The sequence below is a fragment of the Eriocheir sinensis genome, chromosome 44, assembly GCF_024679095.1.
Source record: "Eriocheir sinensis breed Jianghai 21 chromosome 44, ASM2467909v1, whole genome shotgun sequence".
Classification (NCBI taxonomy): domain Eukaryota; kingdom Metazoa; phylum Arthropoda; class Malacostraca; order Decapoda; family Varunidae; genus Eriocheir; species Eriocheir sinensis.
The window spans coordinates 1,747,005-1,764,504 of NC_066552.1; the positions used below are offsets into that span (position 1 = coordinate 1,747,005).

Consider the following 17,500-nt stretch of genomic DNA (forward strand, 5'->3'; position numbering starts at 1 on the left):
AGTGTAAGTATCTATCTATCTGTCTCTCCGTCTGTCATTCTGTCTGTCTCTTTTTCTCCATCTGTCAGTGTAAGTATCTATCTATCTGTCTCCCGGTCTGTCTGTCTGTCTCTCTTTTTCTCCATCTGTCAGTGTAAGTATCTATCTATCTGTCTCTCCGTCTGTGTCTGTCTGTCTCTTTTTCTCCATCTGTCAGTGTAAGTATCTATCTATCTGTCTCTCCGTCTGTCTGTCTGTCTGTCTCTCTTTTTCTCCATCTGTCAGTGTAAGTATCTATCTATCTGTCTCTCCGTCTGTGTCTGTCTGTCTTTTTCTCCATCTGCCAGTGTAAGTATCTATCTATCTGTCTCTCCGTCTGTGTCTGTCTGTCTTTTTCTCCATCTGCCAGTGTAAGTATCTATCTATCTGTCTCTCGGTCTGTCTGTCTGTCTCTCTTTTTCTCCATCTGTCAGTGTAAGTATCTATCTATCTGTCTCTCGGTCTGTCTGTCTGTCTCTCTTTTTCTCCATCTGTCAGTGTATCTATCTATCTGTCTCTCCGTCCGTCTGTCTGTCTGTCTCTTTTTCTCCATCTGTCAGTGTAAGTATCTATCTATCTGTCTCTCCGTCCGTCTGTGTGTCTGTCTGTCTGCGTATCGGCACGGGGGAGGGACAGTACAGTTCAATGATGTGGTTCCAGGGACCCTAAATATAAATGGAGCAGGAATGAAGAAATACTGTCGGCAGGGTGTTGAAAGATGCAGGGAGCCGTGTGTGTGTGTGTGTGTGTGTGTGTGTGTGTGTGTGTGTGTGTGTGTGTGTGTGTGTGTGTGTGTGTTTGGTTAATGTATTGTGAGTTTTCTTTCCAGCTTTTCTTACTCTTTATCCTCCTCCCCTTCTTTTTCTTCTTTTTCTTTTTTCTCTGTCTTCTCTTTTTCTTTTCGTCCTCTTTCTCCTCCTTTTCATTCTCTTTCTCGTTCCTTTCTTTCTCCTCCTCTTCTTCCTCCTTTTCCTTCTCTCGTTTCTCTCCTTTTTCTTTTTTCCTCTATCTCTTTTCTCTTTCTCTTCGTCATTTTTCTCCTCCTTTTCATTCTCTTTCGTTCCTTTCTTTCTCCTCCTCCTCCTCTTCTTCTTCCATCTTTCGTTTCTCTCTATTTTCTATCTCCTCCTCTTTCTCCTTTTCCTTCCTCTCTTTCTCATTCCCGTGTTTTTCCTCTTCCCCTCCTTTTTACTTTTTTTTCTATCTTCTCATTTCTCTTTCTCTTCTTCCTCTTTCTCCCCGTTTTCATTCTCTTTCTCGTTCTTTTCTTTCTCCTCCTTCTCCTCCTCCTCCTCTTCTTCTTCCTCCTTTTCTTTCTCTCGTTTCTCTCTATCTTCTTTCTCCTCCTCTTCCTCCTTCGTTTCCTTCTTCTCTTTCTCATTCCTGTGTTTTTCCTTTTCCTCCTCCTCATTCTCTTATTCCTCCTTTTCATTCTCTCGTTTCTCTATTTTTTCTCCTCCTCTTCCTCCTTCTTTTCCTTCTTCTCTTTCTCATTCCTGTGTTTTTCCTTTTCCTCCTCCTCCTCTTATTCCTCCTTTTCATTCTCTCGTTTCTCTATTTTTTCTCCTCCTCTTCCTCCTTCTTTTCCTTCCTCTCTTTCTCATTCCTGTGTTTATCCTCTTCCTCCTCCTCCTCCTCCTCTTCTTTCTCCTTCTCGTCCTTCTCTTTCTCTTCCTTTTCCTTCTGCTTCTCGTTCCTATCTCTCCTCCTCTTCCTCTTCCTCGCGCTCATGCATGCGTAAGAAGAGATTGCGTGCCGGGGGAAGAGAGAAAGTGCGGGTAGTGACTTACACACACACACACACACGCACACACACACACACACACACGGACACGGACACACACGCACGCACGCACCCAGGTAATTACAGTCTTGGTCACACCTTCAGTTCGTCACTCGGCCAAGTTTGATGTCGTTCACGTCCGCTTTAATTTTACCTCTTTTATTCTGCCTCTGCGCTCCCTTCCCTCCTTCATTTCCTTCTTTCATTCTCTCCTTCATTCATTACTTCCTTCATTATCTTTATTTCTTTCTCTTTTTTTCCAAGTTTTTTTTTTTTTGCATTTGTTTCTTATATTTAATTTCTCATTCCGCTCCCTTCCCTCCTTCATTTCCTTCTTTCATTCTCTCCTTCATTCATTACTTCCTTCATTATCTTTATTTCCTTCTCTTTTTTTCCAAGTTTTTTTTTCTGCATTTGTTTCTTATATTTAATTTCTCATACCGCTCCCTTCCCTCCTTCATTTCCTTCTTTCATTCTCTCCTTCATTCATTACTTCCTTCATTATCTTTATTTCCTTCTCTTTTTTTTCCAAGTTTTTTTTTTTTGCATTTGTTTCTTCTATTTAATTTCTCATACCGCTCCCTTCCCTCCTTCATTTCCTTCTTTCATTCTCTCCTTCGTTCCTTCATTCATTACTTCCTTCATTATCTTTATTTCCTTCTCTTTTTTTTCCAAGTTTTTTTTTTTTTTTGCATTTGTTTCTTATATTTAATTTCTCATACCGCTCCCTTCCCTCCTTCATTTCCTTCTCTCATTCTCTCCTTTCTTCCTTCATTATCATCATTTCCTTCTCTTTTTTCAAACTAATTTTTTCGCTTTTCTTTCTTCCATTTAGATTTTCATTCACTCCTTTGTTATCGATTAGCGCTTCCTTCCCCGCTCTCTTTTCCTCTCCTTTTCCTTTTCCTTCTTTCAAATATCTTTTTCTTGCTTAATATCTTTCTTCCTCTTCTTCCTTTCTTTCTTCTATCTTTTAATTCTTGCTCAGCGCCCCTCCCTTCCTCCCTCTCTTATTCCCTGCTTCATTTTCTGCTTCATTGCCTCCTTCATTCATGGCTCACTATATCAATTTCTTACTCCTTTCTTTTTGTTATTAATTTATTTTTTACTTGAGTTCTTCCTTCCTTCCTTCTTTCCTTTCTTTCTTGCCTCCTTTTATTCCTGCTTTTCTCTCCCTCCCTGTCTCATTCCCTGCTTCATTCTCTCCTTCATTTCCTCCTTCATCCATGGCTCATCTCAATTTCATTTTCCTTTCTTTTTCTATTAATTTATTTCTTACTTGAGTTCGTCCTTTCTTCCTTTCTTTCTTGGTTCCTTTTAATTCTTATTCTGCGACCCTCCCTTCCTCTCTCTCTCATTCCCTGCTACATTCTCTCCTTCATTTCCTCCTTCATATTGGCTCACTATCTCAATTTCATTCTCCTTTCTTTTTTTTATTAATTTATTTCTTACTTGAGTTCGTCCTTTCTTTCTCTCTTTTGTTGCTTCCTTCTTTTATTCTTGCTCTGTGCTTTCTCTCTCTCTCTCTCTCATTATCTCCTTCATTCATGCCTCATTATCATCACTTCTTGTGTCTTTGCTTTTAAGTTCTTTCATATATTTTCTTTACGATATTTCTTCCTACTTTTCACTGCTTCTCTACTCCCACGCTCTTTTATTTCCCTTCATTTATTAAGTCTTTGGTAACATATGGAAGGGAAAATGAGGTGAAAGGAAGGAAGGAAGGAAGGAAAGTATAAACAAAAGACATTTATTCATAAGCTCACTCCTCCCTTTCTCTCTCTCTCTCTCTCTCTCTCTCTCTCTCTCTCTCTCTCTCTCTCTCTCTCTCTCTCTCTCTCTCTCTCTCTCTCTCCCCCCCCACCCTCTCCTAATTTCCCCCAGCGGCCCTTCTAGTAACATAAGGAAAGGGAAAAGAGATAGAGGGAAGGAAGGAAGGAAGGAAGAAATAAAACCAAAACATTAATTCTTCTAAATGGTCGTTCAGAAAAAGAAAGATACGAAAAAGAAAAAAAGGAGATAAATTTGAGAGTAAAGGAAGGAAGGAAGGAAGAAAAAACTAACATAAAGAAAGGAAATGAACTGAAGGAAAGGAAGGACGGAAGAAACAAAATAAAAACGTAACATAATTAAGGAAAACAGACGGAAGGAATGGAAGAAGGAAAGAAGAAATAACAAAAAAACATTAATTCCTCTCATACTCAAAAGGAAGGAGTAAAGGAAGAAAGTAAATAAAAAGGAAAGAAGGGAAAAAGATGGAAAGAAGGAAGGAAAAAACAAAAACAAATATATACTTAACTTCTTCTAACACTCACTAACAGATATATACTTAACTTCTTCTAACACTCACTAACAAATATATACTTAACTTCTTCTAACACTCACTAACAAATATATACTTAACTTCTTCTAACACTCACTAACAAATATATACTTAACTTCTTCTAACACTCACTAACAAATATATACTTAACTTCTTCTAACACTCACTAACAAATATATACTTTACTTCTAACACTCACTAACAAATATATACTTTACATCTTCTAACTAACTAACAAATATATACTTAACTTCTAACTAACTAACAAATATATACTTAACTTCTAACTAACTAACAAATATATACCTTACTTCTTCTAACTAACAAATATATACTTTACTTCTTATAACTAACAAATATATACTTCACTTCTAACTAACTAACAAATATATACTTCACTTCTAACTAACTAACAAATATATACTTCACTTCTTCTAACGCTCACCCCCTCCCTCCTTCTCTCTCCCCCAGTCCCCCCCGAGCGACCGTTCCTGATGTACGGAGGAGCCCAACTCGCGGCGGGGGCAAGACTCACCACACGGGAGGGCAACGCGATCACCCTGCATTGCGTGGTGGACGGCGGGAACCCAGCGCCGGCGATCACCTGGAGGCTGGCCGGCGAGGATGTGACGCCCTCTACGCAGGTGAGACAGGGGGGCGACAGGTGACTTAGGACAGGTGGGAGGTTGGTTAAGGGATGTTGGGTTGTAATTCCTCCTGAAACTGATAAAACTGACCTCTCTTTCGGCCTCTCCTCTTTTATTATTTCTTCCGTCCTTGCTTTCATTCAGTTCTTTTCCTTTCTCTATGTTAGTTTTTTTTCTTCTTTCCTTCCTTTACTCCTTCCAAATTTATCTTCTTTTTTTATCTTTTTTTTTTATCTTCCTTTTCCTGAACGACCATTTACGCCCTCTACGCAGGTGAGAAAGGGGGCGACAGGTGACTTGGGACAGGTGGGGGTTGGTTAAGGGATGTTAGGTTGTAATTCCTCCTGAAACTGACCTCTCTTGCGGCCACTCCTCTGAACATTTTTTTTTTTATTAGCAATGATTAGCGGTCTGTTATTCATTATTGTTTCCTCATTTTTTTTTCCTTTGGACAGGTGAGATTGATTAAAGGGATGTTAGGTTGTAATTCCTCCTGAAACTGACCTATCTTGCGGCCACTCCTCTGAACTCTTTTATTTTAGCAATGATTAGCGGGCTTTTTTTCAGTATTGTTTCCCTTTTTTGCCTTTGAGCTCTTTCCTTTGCTGTAAAAAAAAGCATTAGAGTTGATTGGTTCATTGAGTTGATTGGTTAGGTTGTTTTGTTTTGATGGGACAAGTTAAGGTTAATGTGTTCGAGTGAGGTAAGAGTTGATTGACAGGTAACCTACTTTGGACAGGTACATTGGATTGAGATTAGTTGATTGGTTAGGTTGTAAGGCTGTATTTAGAGATAGTGTTTGTTTTTTATGATTAGATTAGTAGTAGTAGTAATAGTAGTAGTAGTAGTAGTAGAGAGAGTAGGAGTAAGATGAGGAGAGACCGATAGACAAATAGACAAATAGATAATTAGATTAGAGAGAATACAGAGACAGAAAGACGGACAGATAGACACACATACACATACATATATACAAACAAACAAACAGCAAATAGGTAAACAGACAGACAGAGAAACAGAGGGAACAGAACAGGCCCTCTAGAGACCTCATAAAACTCCCATCACTCAGCCTCCTCCTCCTCCTCCTGGGCGAGTAGGCAAACGAGGCTTTATCTTGCCCTGGGGACGGTCACGGATTGTCTCAACACATACACACACACACACACACACACACACACACACACACACACATACACACACACATACACACACACACACGTTTCCTTTCCATATCATTGTAATTAATAACACTGGTTGACCTCCATGGCTTAAGGCGTGGATTGGATGTTAATTCTCTCTCTCTCTCTCTCTCTCTCTCTCTCTCTCTCTCTCTCTCTCTCTCTCTCTCTCTCTCTCTCTCTCTCTCTCTCTCTCTCTCTCTCTCTCTCTCGTTTTCTCTTGTTTCTCTTCTCTTAGTCTGTCAGTTCCTCATCTTAAGTTCTCTCTCTTCTCTCATTCATCTTCCTCCTCCTCCTCCTCCTCCTCCTTCTCCGACTTCTACCTCTCTCTCTCTCTCTCTCTCCTCAGTCATTTCCTCTTCCATCTTTCATCCCTCTCTCTCTCTCTCTCTCTCACTCACTCACTCACTCAGACCCTTCCTCTCTCTCTCAATCTCTCTCACTTTCTCTTTCTCCCTGCATCAGTAACACGTTCACTCTCTCACTCTCACACATTTGTATTCCCTTTACGCCCTCTCACTTTCCCTCTCATTTTCTGTCCCCTCTCACCTTGTCTCCGTCTCTCTCTCTACTCTCTCTCTCTCTCTCTCTCTCTCTCTCTCTCTCTCTCTCTCTCTCTCTCTCTCTCTCTCTCTCTCTCTCTCTCTCTCTCTCTCTCTCTCTCTCTCTCTCTCTCTCTCTCTCTCTCTCTCTCTCTCATTCCCTGTTCCCTCTCTACCGACCTTCCCTCTCACCTTGTCTCTACTCACTTTCACTCTTTCTCTGTCTGTCTCCTCACTTTCCCTTTCATTACCTGCTCCCCCACTCACCTGTACTCCCTTCCAACAGGTGCGCTCGGAGTGGCGGGAGGAGGAGGGCGTCTTCCACTCCACCAGCAACTTGACGGTACCGCGCGTGAGCAAGGAGCTCCACAATGCCACCGCCGCTTGCACGATCAGTCACCCGTCCCTGCCCGTGCCCGTCTCTGTGCCGCTCAGACTGAATATTGAGTGTACGTATCGCCTGTGTCTTGTGGGGAAGGGAGAGAGAGAGGAGGTAATGAAGAGGAGTGGAGGAGAAAGGAGAACAGGAGGAAAGGGAAGGAAGGTGAAGAGTAGGGAATAGTTGGGGATAGTAAAGGAAAGGAAGGACGGAGAAGGGAAGGAGGAAAGAAAGGAAAGAAGAAGGAAGGGAAATGAAGAGGGAAGGGTATATGTGTGTGTGTGTGTGTGTGTGTGTGTCCCTCGCCTACACACACACACACACACACACACACACTCCCTCAAATCAGGTTTTTTATGTGTTTGTTCAGGTAACGCAAATTGATTCTGATTACCGGCCCATTACAGGTAATTGGCCTTCATTACTGCTGATGATGACTACTACTACTACCACTACTACTATTATTACCACTACTACTACTACTACTACTACTACCACTACTACTATTATTACCACTACTACTACTACCACTACTACTATTACTACCACTACTACTACTACTACTACCACTACTACTACTACTACTACTACTACTACTACCACTACTACTACCACTACTACTACAAAAACTCCAACCTCTAATGCTTTTCTTATGTTCACTACCTCTTCCTCCTCCTCCTGCTCCTCCTCCTCCTCCTCCTCCTCCTCCTCCTCCAGTCACGCAACAAGCAACGCAGAAATTAACGATCGAACAGACTTACTAACAGACCGACTGACTGGTTGACTGACTGGCTGGCTGACTGACTGAACGGCTGCCTGTAAATCCTCTTACACTCGTTCGAAGTTATAATATTGTCTCCTGAAAGGCTTAGAGACAGAGATTGGAGGAAGAGAAAGGAAGGGAAGGGAAGGGAGAGAAAGAGTAGAGAAGAGAAGGGACGGGATGGGAAAGGGAATGGAAGAGAAGAGAAAGGGAAGGGAAAGGAATATAAAGGAAGGGGAAGAAAGAAAGGAAAGACGTGGAAGAGTAGAGAAGGGGATGGAAGTGTAGATGGAAGAAAGGAAAGGAAGTGGAGGTGGAGGGAAGATAAGGAAGGTGAAGTGGAGGCAAGGGAAGAAAATAGAAGAGGAAGGAAGAATGTGAAGGATAGGGAAGAGAAGCGTTGGGAATAGAAGAGGAAAGGAAGGACGTGGAGGTGGAAGAAAGGGAAGAAAATGGAAGGGAGGAAATAGGGCAAGAAAGGGGAAGAGGAAGGAAAGAAGAAGAAAAGGAAGGGAAAGAAGAAGGGAAGAAGAAGAAAAGGAAGGGGAAGAGGAAGGGAAGAAGAAGAAAAGGAAGGGGAAGAGGAAGGGAGAAGAAAAGTAAGGGGAAGAGGAAGGGAAGAAGAAGAAAAGGAAGGGGAAGAGGAAGGGAATGAAGAAGAAAAGGAAAATGAAGAGGAAGGGAGAATAAAAGGAAGGGGAAGAGGAAGGGAAGAAGAAGAAAAGGAAGAGGAAGAGGATGGAAAGAAGAAGAAAAGGAAAAGGAAGAGGAAGGGAGAATAAAAGGAAGGGGAAGAGGAAGGGAAGAAGAAGAAAAGGAAGGGAAGAAGAAGAAAAGGAAAATGAAGAGGAAGGGAAGAAGAAGAAAAGGAAGGGGAAGAGGAAGGGAGAAGAAAAGTAAGGGGAAGAGGAAGGGAAGAAGAAGAAAAGGAAAATGAAGAGGAAGGGAGAAGAAAAGTAAGGGGAAGAGGAAGGGAAGAAGAAGAAAAGGAAGGGGAAGAGGAAGGGAAGAAGAAAAGGAAGAGGAAGAGGAAGGGAGAATAAAAGGAAGGGGAAGAGGAAGGGAAGAAGAAGAAGAAAAGGAAGCGGAAGAGGAAGGGAAGAAGAAAAGGAAGAGAAAGAGGAAAAGAAGAAAAGGATGAAGGGAAGGGGAAGAGGAAAGGAAGAAGAAAAGGAAGAGAAAGAGGAAAAGAAGAAAAGGATGAAGGGAAGGGGAAGATGAAAGAAGAAAGGGAAGAGGAAAGAAGAAAAGGAAGAGGAAAGAAGAAAGGGAAGAGGAAAGAAGAAAAGGAAGGGGAGGAGGAAAGAAAGGAAGGAGAGGAGGAAAGAAAGGAATAAAACGGAGATGGAAGAAAAAGCGAATGAGATGGAAGGAAAGGAAGAAGGAAAACAAGGAAAGGGAAGAAACAGGAAGAGGAAGGAAGGGAAGAAGAGAAAAGAAGGGAAGAGGAAGGGAAGGAGAAGAGGATGAAAGGGAGGAATGTCTTATCGTTAAAAGAGATAATTAATGACTGGCCCTCCATGACCCCGACCTTATTATGCATCACGTGACCTCCTGACTTAAGAGAGAGAGAGAGAGAGAGAGAGAGAGAGAGAGAGAGAGAGAGAGAGAGAGAGAGAGAGAGAGAGAGAGAACAAACAGCCAATCAATTAAACAAACTAAAACCTGCCTCATCGTTCACACACACACACACACACACACACACACACACACACACACACACACACACACACACTGGCACACACACAGACACAGGCAGCCAAATAGACAGTAAGCCAAACAATTCGAGAGAGAGAGAGAGAGAGAGAGAGAGAGAGAGAGAGAGAGAGAGTATTATTTAATGGAGATATTGAAGACACAAATACATTCAAAGGGAGAGAGAATTGAGAGAGCTTACCTCCTCCTCCTCCTCTTCTTCCTCCTCCTCCTCCTCCTCCTCCTCCAGAAAAATTTTATATACAAGCTTGTCGAATTCTAAAGGCAAACAATATCCTTTCCATTGCCCTGCACGGCTTCAGAAATAGGAGATCCTGCTTTTAAATTTATTAGACTTTGCAGAGTATACATATAAACGTTGGGACAATCATATCCTTTGTGATGCTTTGCACATGGCCTTCCAGAGTGCCTTTGACTAAATACCACACGAATGACTCCTGAGAAAGCGACAGAAAGCGGGTATAGGAGACAATATGACTGCGTGGGTAAGATATTCGGTTATGAAGTGTACGAAGGAAGGGGAAGGAAAGGAAAGGGAAGAGAAGGAAGGGGTTTTAGGGAAGGAAGAAGGAAGAGGAAGGGAAGAGAAGGAAAGGAAGAGAAAGATAAGGAAAGGGTTTAAGGGGAAGAAGAAGGAAGAGGAAGAGAAGAGAAGGGAGAAAAGGAAAGGAATAGGAAGTTAAGGAAAGGGCTTTAGGGAAGTAAGAGGAAGGGAAGAGAAGGAACGGGATGGGAAGAGAAGGAAAGGAAGGGGAAGAGAAGGAAAGGAAGAGAAAGATAAGGAATGGGTTTAAGGGGAGGAAGAAGGAAGAGAAAGGGAAGAAAAGGAAAGGAATAGGAAGATAAGGAAATGGTTTAAGGGAAGGAAGAAGGAAGAGGAAGGGAAGAAAAGGAAAGGAAGGGGAAGAGAAGGAAAGGGTTTAAGGGAAGGAAGAAGGAAATGGATAGGAAGAAAAGGAAATGAATGGAATGGAGAGGGAAGGAAGGGAAAGAAGAGGGGAGGGAAGGGAAGAAAGAGGAAGATGATGGAAGGGGGAAGGGAAGAAAAGAGGAAAAGAAAGGAAGGGAAGTCGCGGAAAGGATTTTCTTTGCATAACTTAACTGACCTGACCTCTACTAGAATACGCAGTGCACTAAAACGGATTTACGCGGTTCACTGAAGAATCAAAATAATAACGAAGACCAAATTATTAGAAGAGGGAAGAAGAGGAGGAGGAGGAGGAGGAGAATAATTTTATGTCGCCTACTTTATCAAGTTTCCTCTTTCAATCACTGTCCATGTCTTGTCATTTTATTGAAGTGGTGGTGGTGGTGGTGGTGGTGGTGGTGGTGGTGATGGTGGTGGTGGTGGTGGTGGTGGTGGTGGTGGTGACAGGCTGCACTTCCTTCCTTCCTTACGTTCTCTTTCAACTTTCCTCTTCCCTCCTCCTCCTCCTCCTCCTCCTCCTCCTCCTCGCTCATCACCTCAATAACATGTTTTGCACACTCGTCCTCCTATTTTTTCCACCTTTTACTCCTCCTCCTCTTCCTTCTCCTCCTTCCATTCATTTTATTGCATTTTTACCTCAACGACGTAGAGAGAGGAATAAAATTTTACTTCTCTTTTTATTTGTTTTCCTTTCGTTTTCTTTTCATTTCTTTTCTTTTCCTTTTTTCAACATTCTAAAACTTGCTGACGTATTTTCTTTTTTTTCTTTGTTTTCCTTTATACTTTTTTTTATCTTTCTTAATTTCTTTTACTACTTAACTTTTTTCTTTTTTGTTTTCTTTTTCTTTCCTTTCTTTTCTGTTTTTCTTTCTTGTAATTTCTTTCTTATTTTTTGGAAGTGGAGGAAATGAAGGGAAGAAGAGTAGGAGGGAAAAAAATATACGTACTTGTCCATAATACAATTTGGGATATTTCTCTTTTTTTCTTTCTTATTCTTTCTTTTCTTTTTCTTTCTTTTTCTTTTTCTTTTTCTTTCTTTCTTTCCTTCTTTCCTTTTTTGGTGATGTCTAAAAGGCGTTTCAGTTTCTCCCTCTTAAGTTTGATTCCTCCTCCTACTCCTCCTCCTCCTCCTCCTCTTCTATTCTTGATTATGCTCCTGCTCCTGCTAATACCTCCTCCTCCTCCTCCTCCTCCTCCGTCATCTGTGATTAACGTGGTTGGTGTTTCCTGGGTGACTTCAACCAAACGGAGGAGGAGGAGGAGGAGGAAGAGGAAGAGGAGGAGGAGGAGGAGGAGGAGGAGGAGGAAGAGAGGATAAAAAAAATGGACAACACCTCTCTCTCTCTCTCTCTCTCTCTCTCTCTCTCTCTCTCTCTCTCTCTCTCTCGCTCTCTCTCTCTCTCTCTCTCTCTCTCTCTCTCTCTCTCTCTCTCTCTCTCTCTCTCTCTCTCTCTCTCTCTCTCTCTCGACGGGGGGCTGATGAGGGTGACTTGTGTAGTGGGGGAAGGAGGAGGAGGAGGAGGAGGAAGACTGGTTAGAACCTAAGACAAACCGAGAGGAGGGAGAGAGATAAATGGTGATGGGGAAAGGGAGAAGAGGAGGAGGAGGAAGAGGAGGAGGAGGAGGAGGAAGAGGAGGAAGAGGAGGAGGAGGAGGAATAGAGTAGTGTACCCTTGGAGACATATTGTAGTGGGAGAGAGGAGGGGGAGGAAGATATAGAAGAGGAGGGGGAGGAAGATATAGAAGAGGAGGAGGAGGAGTGAAGTAGAAGAGAAATGGAGAGAGAGAGAGAGAGAGAGAGAGAGAGAAATCAAGGGTGGAAGGAAGGGAGACAAATCAGGAAGAAGGGAGAAGGGAGACAAAGGAACTGGAGAGAGAGAGAGAGAGAGAGAGAGAGAGAGAGAGAGAGAGAGAGAGAAGGGAGATAAAAAAAAGGAGGAAAAATAGAAAAAAAGGAGGAAAAATAGAAAAGAAAGAAAGAAAGAAAGGAAAACAGGGAGAGGAAGGAGAGGAAAGTGGAGAAGAATTAGGAAAAAAGAAATGAAGGAGGAAGAACAAAAGGGTAAGGAAAGGAGGGAGAGAGGGAGAGAAGGAGAGGGAGAAGGTAGGAAGGGGGAACAAGAAATCAAAGAAGGAAGGAGGGAAAATTGGGACAAAGGAGAAGAGGAGGAAAGGGAGGAGGAGAGTAAGAAGAGGGAAGAAGAAAAGGAGGAGGAGGAGGAAGTTAGGGAAGAATAGGGCGAAGGAGAAGAGGAGGAAGACGAGGAAAGAGAGGAGGAGAGTAAGAGAAAAAGGGAAGAAGAGAAGGAGGAGGAGGAGGAGGAGGAAGTTAGAGAGTGAAAGTAGATAACAAGAAGGGAGAGAGGAAGAGGAGGGAGAAGGAGAAGAGGAGGAAGACGGGGAAAGGGAGGAGAGAAGAAGGAAGAGGAGGAGGAGGAGGAGGAAGAGGAGTAGGAAGTTAGGAAGGGGAACAAGAAATCAAAGAAGGGAGAAGGAGAAGAGGAGGAAGACGGGGAAAGGGAGAAGGAGAGAAGAAGAAGAAAGAGGAAGAGAAGGAAGAGGAGGAGGAGGAGGAGGAGGAGGAGGAGGAGGAGGAGGAGGAGAAGGAGCATTGCAGGGAGTCGTCAGCAAAAGTTGGATCCATTTCTTGGGTTGGAATTGCCGCTCACTTTACTGGAGAGAGAGAGAGAGAGAGAGAGAGAGAGAGAGAGAGAGAGTAAAGACAGGACACAGACAGACAGAGAGAAAGAAAGAAAATAAGAAAAAGGAATAAAGAGGAAAAATGTTATCTCGAGATGCTTATGATTTCAACTTAGAGGAAGAAGAAGAAGAAGAAGAGGAAAAGGAGAAAATTATGATATCCGTATTTATGGAGATGATGAGTTTGTCAGAGAGAAGAAGAAGAAGTGAGAGAAAGAGAAAGAAAGAAGAATAGCAGTGATTAGGAGAAGAATATGACAGCGAAGAAGAAGAAGAAGACAAGCCAAAAAAAAGGAGGAAGAAGAGGAGGAGGAGGAGGAAGGAGAATAGAGGCAAAAAAAAAAAAGAAGACAAGAAGGAAGAAACAAAAGAACATCAAGAAGAAAAAGAGGAAGAATCAGACGAACCAAAAAGAAAAAGAGAAAGAAGAAGAAGAGGAGGAGGAGGAAGAAGAAGAAGAAGAATAGAGGCAAAAAAAAAGAAGACAAGAAGGAAGAAACAAAAGAACATCAAGAAGAAAAAGAAGAAAAAGAGGAAGAATCAGACGAACCAAAAAGAAAAAGAGAAAGAAGAAGAAGAGGAGGAGGAGGAGGAAGAAGAATAGAAGAAAAAAAAAAAAAAGAAGACAAGAAGGAAGAAACAAAAGAACATCAAGTAGAAGAAGAAAAGGAGGAAGAAAAATAGAAAGAGAAAAAACCGGACGAAAAAGAACAGAAGAAAAGAGTGTAAAGAAATCAAAGCCAAAAAAAAAAATGAAGACAAAGGAAGAAAATGGAAACAAAAGGAAGAAAAAAATAACCTTGTGAAGCAGAAGTGAAGTGAAATACTGTAACGCTCAAGTCCAGATAATGAGACGAGATTTTATGCTAACGAGAGAGAGAGAGAGAACCCTTTTTTATTGTTACCATTTCCTTCGTTTCCATGTAATATATTTTTTTAATCGTAACTTGAGCAATATTTAATCTTCTTTTTCTCCTTTCCTTTTCTTTTCTTCATATCTCGTTTTTCTCTAATTTTCCTTTTTCCTCTTTTTGGTCGCTGAAGAAAATTTACAGTCCGTTTTTTTCTCTTGTTTTCTTTTTCTCTTTAATGTTAATCTTAAAACCAGGTTATTTTAATTGTTTTCTCTTCCTTGTCCTTTTTTTTTACTTTCTCAATAATTTTCTTCATTTTTCTTTTCTTTTTCTTTTCTCTCTCTTACTTTCTCTCAATATCTTCAAACCACATTATTATCATTTTTCTTATTTTTCTTATTTTCTCTTATTCACATTTTCTCTTCCTTTCTCCTCCACATCTTAACATCCACCAACATCATCATCATTTCCATTCATTACCAAACGTTCAAAAAAAATAATAGAACAGCCAGCCAAGGAAAATTTATAATAACGATCTTGCTAATTTCTCTCTCTTTCATTCTCTTTCTTTACTTCTCTTTCTTTTAACTTCTTTTCTACTTTTTTTCCTCTTATTATCTTCCAAATTTCTCTCTCTTTCATTCTCTTTCTTTATATCTCTTTCTTTTGAACTTCTTTTCTACTTTTTTCTTCCTCTTAATATCTCGCTAATTTCTCTCTTCCATTCTTTTTCTTTTCATCTCTTTCCTTTTAACTTCTTTTCTACTTTTTTCTTCCTCTTAATATCTCGCTAATTTCTCTCTTCCATTCTTTTTCTTTTCATCTCTTTCCTTTTAACTTCTTTTCTACTTTTTTCTTCCTCTTAATATCTCGCTAATTTCTCTCTTCCATTCTTTTCTTTTCATCTCTTTCTTTTTAACTTTTATTTTCACTTTTTTCTTCCTCTTAATATCTTCCTAATTTCTCTCTTCCATTATTTTTCTCTTCATCCCTTTCCTTTTAACTCCTTTTTTTACTTTTTCTTCCTCTTATCTACCTTTTTTAATACTTTTTTTCGGATTCATTTCTCTCTCTTTCATTCTTTTGCTGCACATCTTTCTTTTTAACTTCTTTTTTTTACTTTTTCTTCCTCTTATTTACCTTTTTTAATACTTTTTTTGGCATTCATTTCGCTGAGCGCGTTAAAATCTCATTGAAAGAGTGCGTCGCGCATTCTTTCGTTCTCGCGTCAAAAAAAATAAAAAATTCCAGTGTGTTTTGTTTCATCAAGAGGGAGGGAGAGAGAGAGAGAGAGAGAGGGGGGGGGGGGGGTTGGAACTTGTGAGCTGGATTTGTCTTTTAATGTGTGTCTGTGTGTGTGTGTGTGTGTGTGTGTGTGTGTGTGTGTGTGTGTGTGTGTGTGTGTGTGTGTCCTCTTCATTCTATTGTTCTTCCTACACTTAATTCCATCCTCCTCCTCCTCCTCCTCCTCCTCCTCCTCCTCCTTTTCCTCCTCTTCTCCCTCCTACATCTCTTTACCTCCCTCCCTTCAACCCACACACCTTCTCTCCCTTCTTTCGTTTCCTCAACCTCCCTCTCTCCATCTCTCCCTTCTCTTCTCCCTATCCTATCTCCTTTTCCTCTCCCTCTATTCCTCTCTCCCTTTTCTTATTGCATCCTTGTCCACTTTCCCTCCCTCCTCCCTCCTTTCCCTCCCTTCCTTTCTCCCTTCCTCTCATTCTCCCACCCTACCTTGCCTTAAACACCCCTTAACTACTCTCCCTTTCTCTCCCTTCCCTCCTCTCTGCCGCTTTCACACCCTTCTCATTCTCTCCATTCCTCCCTTGCTTCCTACTCTACCTCTGACCTTTCTCTCCTATTCTCCCTCTCTCCCTCCCCCTTCTCACTCTCTCCCTTCCTTTCTTCTTCCTACACTACCTCTGACCTTTCTCTCTTACTCTCCCTCCCTCCCCCTTCTCACTCACTCACTCTCTTTCATCTCCTACACTACCTCTGTGGCCTGTCGCTCCTATTCTCCCTCCTTCTCTCTCCCTCCCTCTCCCTCCCTCCTTAGCCCCCCTCACGCCCCCTTCCCGCCCCCAGATCCCCCAGACTTCAGGCTCCGTCGCTGGCCAGTCTGGGGCACGCCGGTGAGGGAGGGCAGCACCGTGTCCCTCCTCTGCCTCGTGGACGCCAACCCGCCCTCGAGTCCGACCTGGGTCAAGGGTGAGTCTACCTGTGGACCTGTTCTTGTGGTACCTGAGTTCATCTTCACCTGGTATATTTATTTAAACACATGATTTGTCTGTTTTCCTTGTGTTTTTCTCTCTTGCCTAAGCATATTTCTCTTAAACACACTTCTTCCAGTTGTTGTTTTTCTTCCTGTTGTGTTCCTGAGTTCATCTTCACCTGGTATATTTATTTAAACACATAATTTGTCTGTTTTCCTTGTGTTTTCCTCTCTTGCCTAAGCATATTTCTCTTAAACACACTTCTTCCTGTTGTTCTTTTCTTCCTGTTGTGTTCCTGAGTTCATCTTCACCTGGTATATTTATTTAAACATATAATTTGTCTGTTTTCCTTGTGTTTTTCTGTCTTACCTAAACATATTTCTCTTAAACACACTTCTTCCTGTTGTTGTTTTTCTTCCTGTTGTGTTCCTGAGTTCATCTTCACCTGGTATATTTATTTAAACATAAATTTGTCTGTTTTCCTTGTGTTTTTCTGTCTTACCTAAACATATTTCTCTTAAACACACTTCCTTTCTTCATTCCTCATCCTGTTGTCTTACCTGAGTTCATCTTCACCTGGTATAATTATTTAAACACATAATTTGTCTGTTTTCCTTGTGTTTCTCTCTTACCTAAACATATTTCTCCTAAACACACTTCCTTTCTTCATTCCTCATCCTGTTGTCTTACCTGAGTTCATCTTCACCTGGTATAATTATTTAAACATATAATTTGCCTGTTTTCCTTGAGTTAACTCAGCATATTTCTCCTAAACACACTTCCTTTCTCCATTCCCCGTCCTGTTGTGTTACCTGCGAGTTCATCTTCACCTGGTATAATTATTTAAACATATAATTTGTCTGTTTTCCTTGCGGTTGTCTCTCTTAGCTAAACATTTTTCTTTCTTTTCTTCATTCCCCGTCTACTGTGAACCCAACCCGCTCTCCTCAGCACGAAGCGTTTTCCTTTGTCCGTCAAGTGTTCTTCGCTACAAAGCCTTTTTAACCCTTTCTGAGTACACCCTTTGAGGCTCATTTCCTTTAACTCGCGTCCATTCTCTTTAAGCTCACTCGGCGCTGTTTTTCATATATGTTTTTTTAGATATATGTAAACATGCCACCCAGTTTTTAATGCCTCTTTCTAGTTCAGGTTCCGGGTAATTTCCTGAAGGGTGAGTCATTTTTTTATATATCAACACGTGTTTTTTTATATTTTTTTTTCATTTTTTTATATAATCTTTTTATTTTTTTATAAGTATCTATAGCCATTTTTTAAAGCGTGTCCATTTCTTTTTTATTCTATTTTTTATTCTATTTTTTTTATATTTCAATTTTCACCCCAAACCACTTCCTTTCACCCTTCCCCAAAACCATCACTCACCCCAAAACCTCTTCCACTCACTCCAAACCTATTCTCCACATTCACCTTCAAAAAAACAACACTCACCAAACAACCTCAT

General features: G+C 41.2%; 1 protein-coding gene across 4 annotated transcripts in view; it reads left to right on the forward strand.

Moving 5' to 3' along the window:
* LOC126980268 (cell adhesion molecule 1-like) overlaps nucleotides 1-17,500 on the forward strand; it is a 224,346-nt gene that overhangs the window by 189,539 nt on the left and 17,307 nt on the right. For all 4 annotated transcript variants that reach the window (XR_007733028.1, XM_050829962.1, XM_050829961.1 and 1 more), the window contains exons 8-10: nucleotides 4,596-4,768; nucleotides 6,778-6,940; nucleotides 15,914-16,036. Coding sequence is in view for 3 of the 4 variants with exons in the window: in XM_050829962.1 (XP_050685919.1) it covers nucleotides 4,596-4,768; nucleotides 6,778-6,940; nucleotides 15,914-16,036 (459 nt within the window). In the remaining variant the exon portion in view is untranslated. The remainder of the gene's footprint in view (nucleotides 1-4,595; nucleotides 4,769-6,777; nucleotides 6,941-15,913; nucleotides 16,037-17,500) is intronic.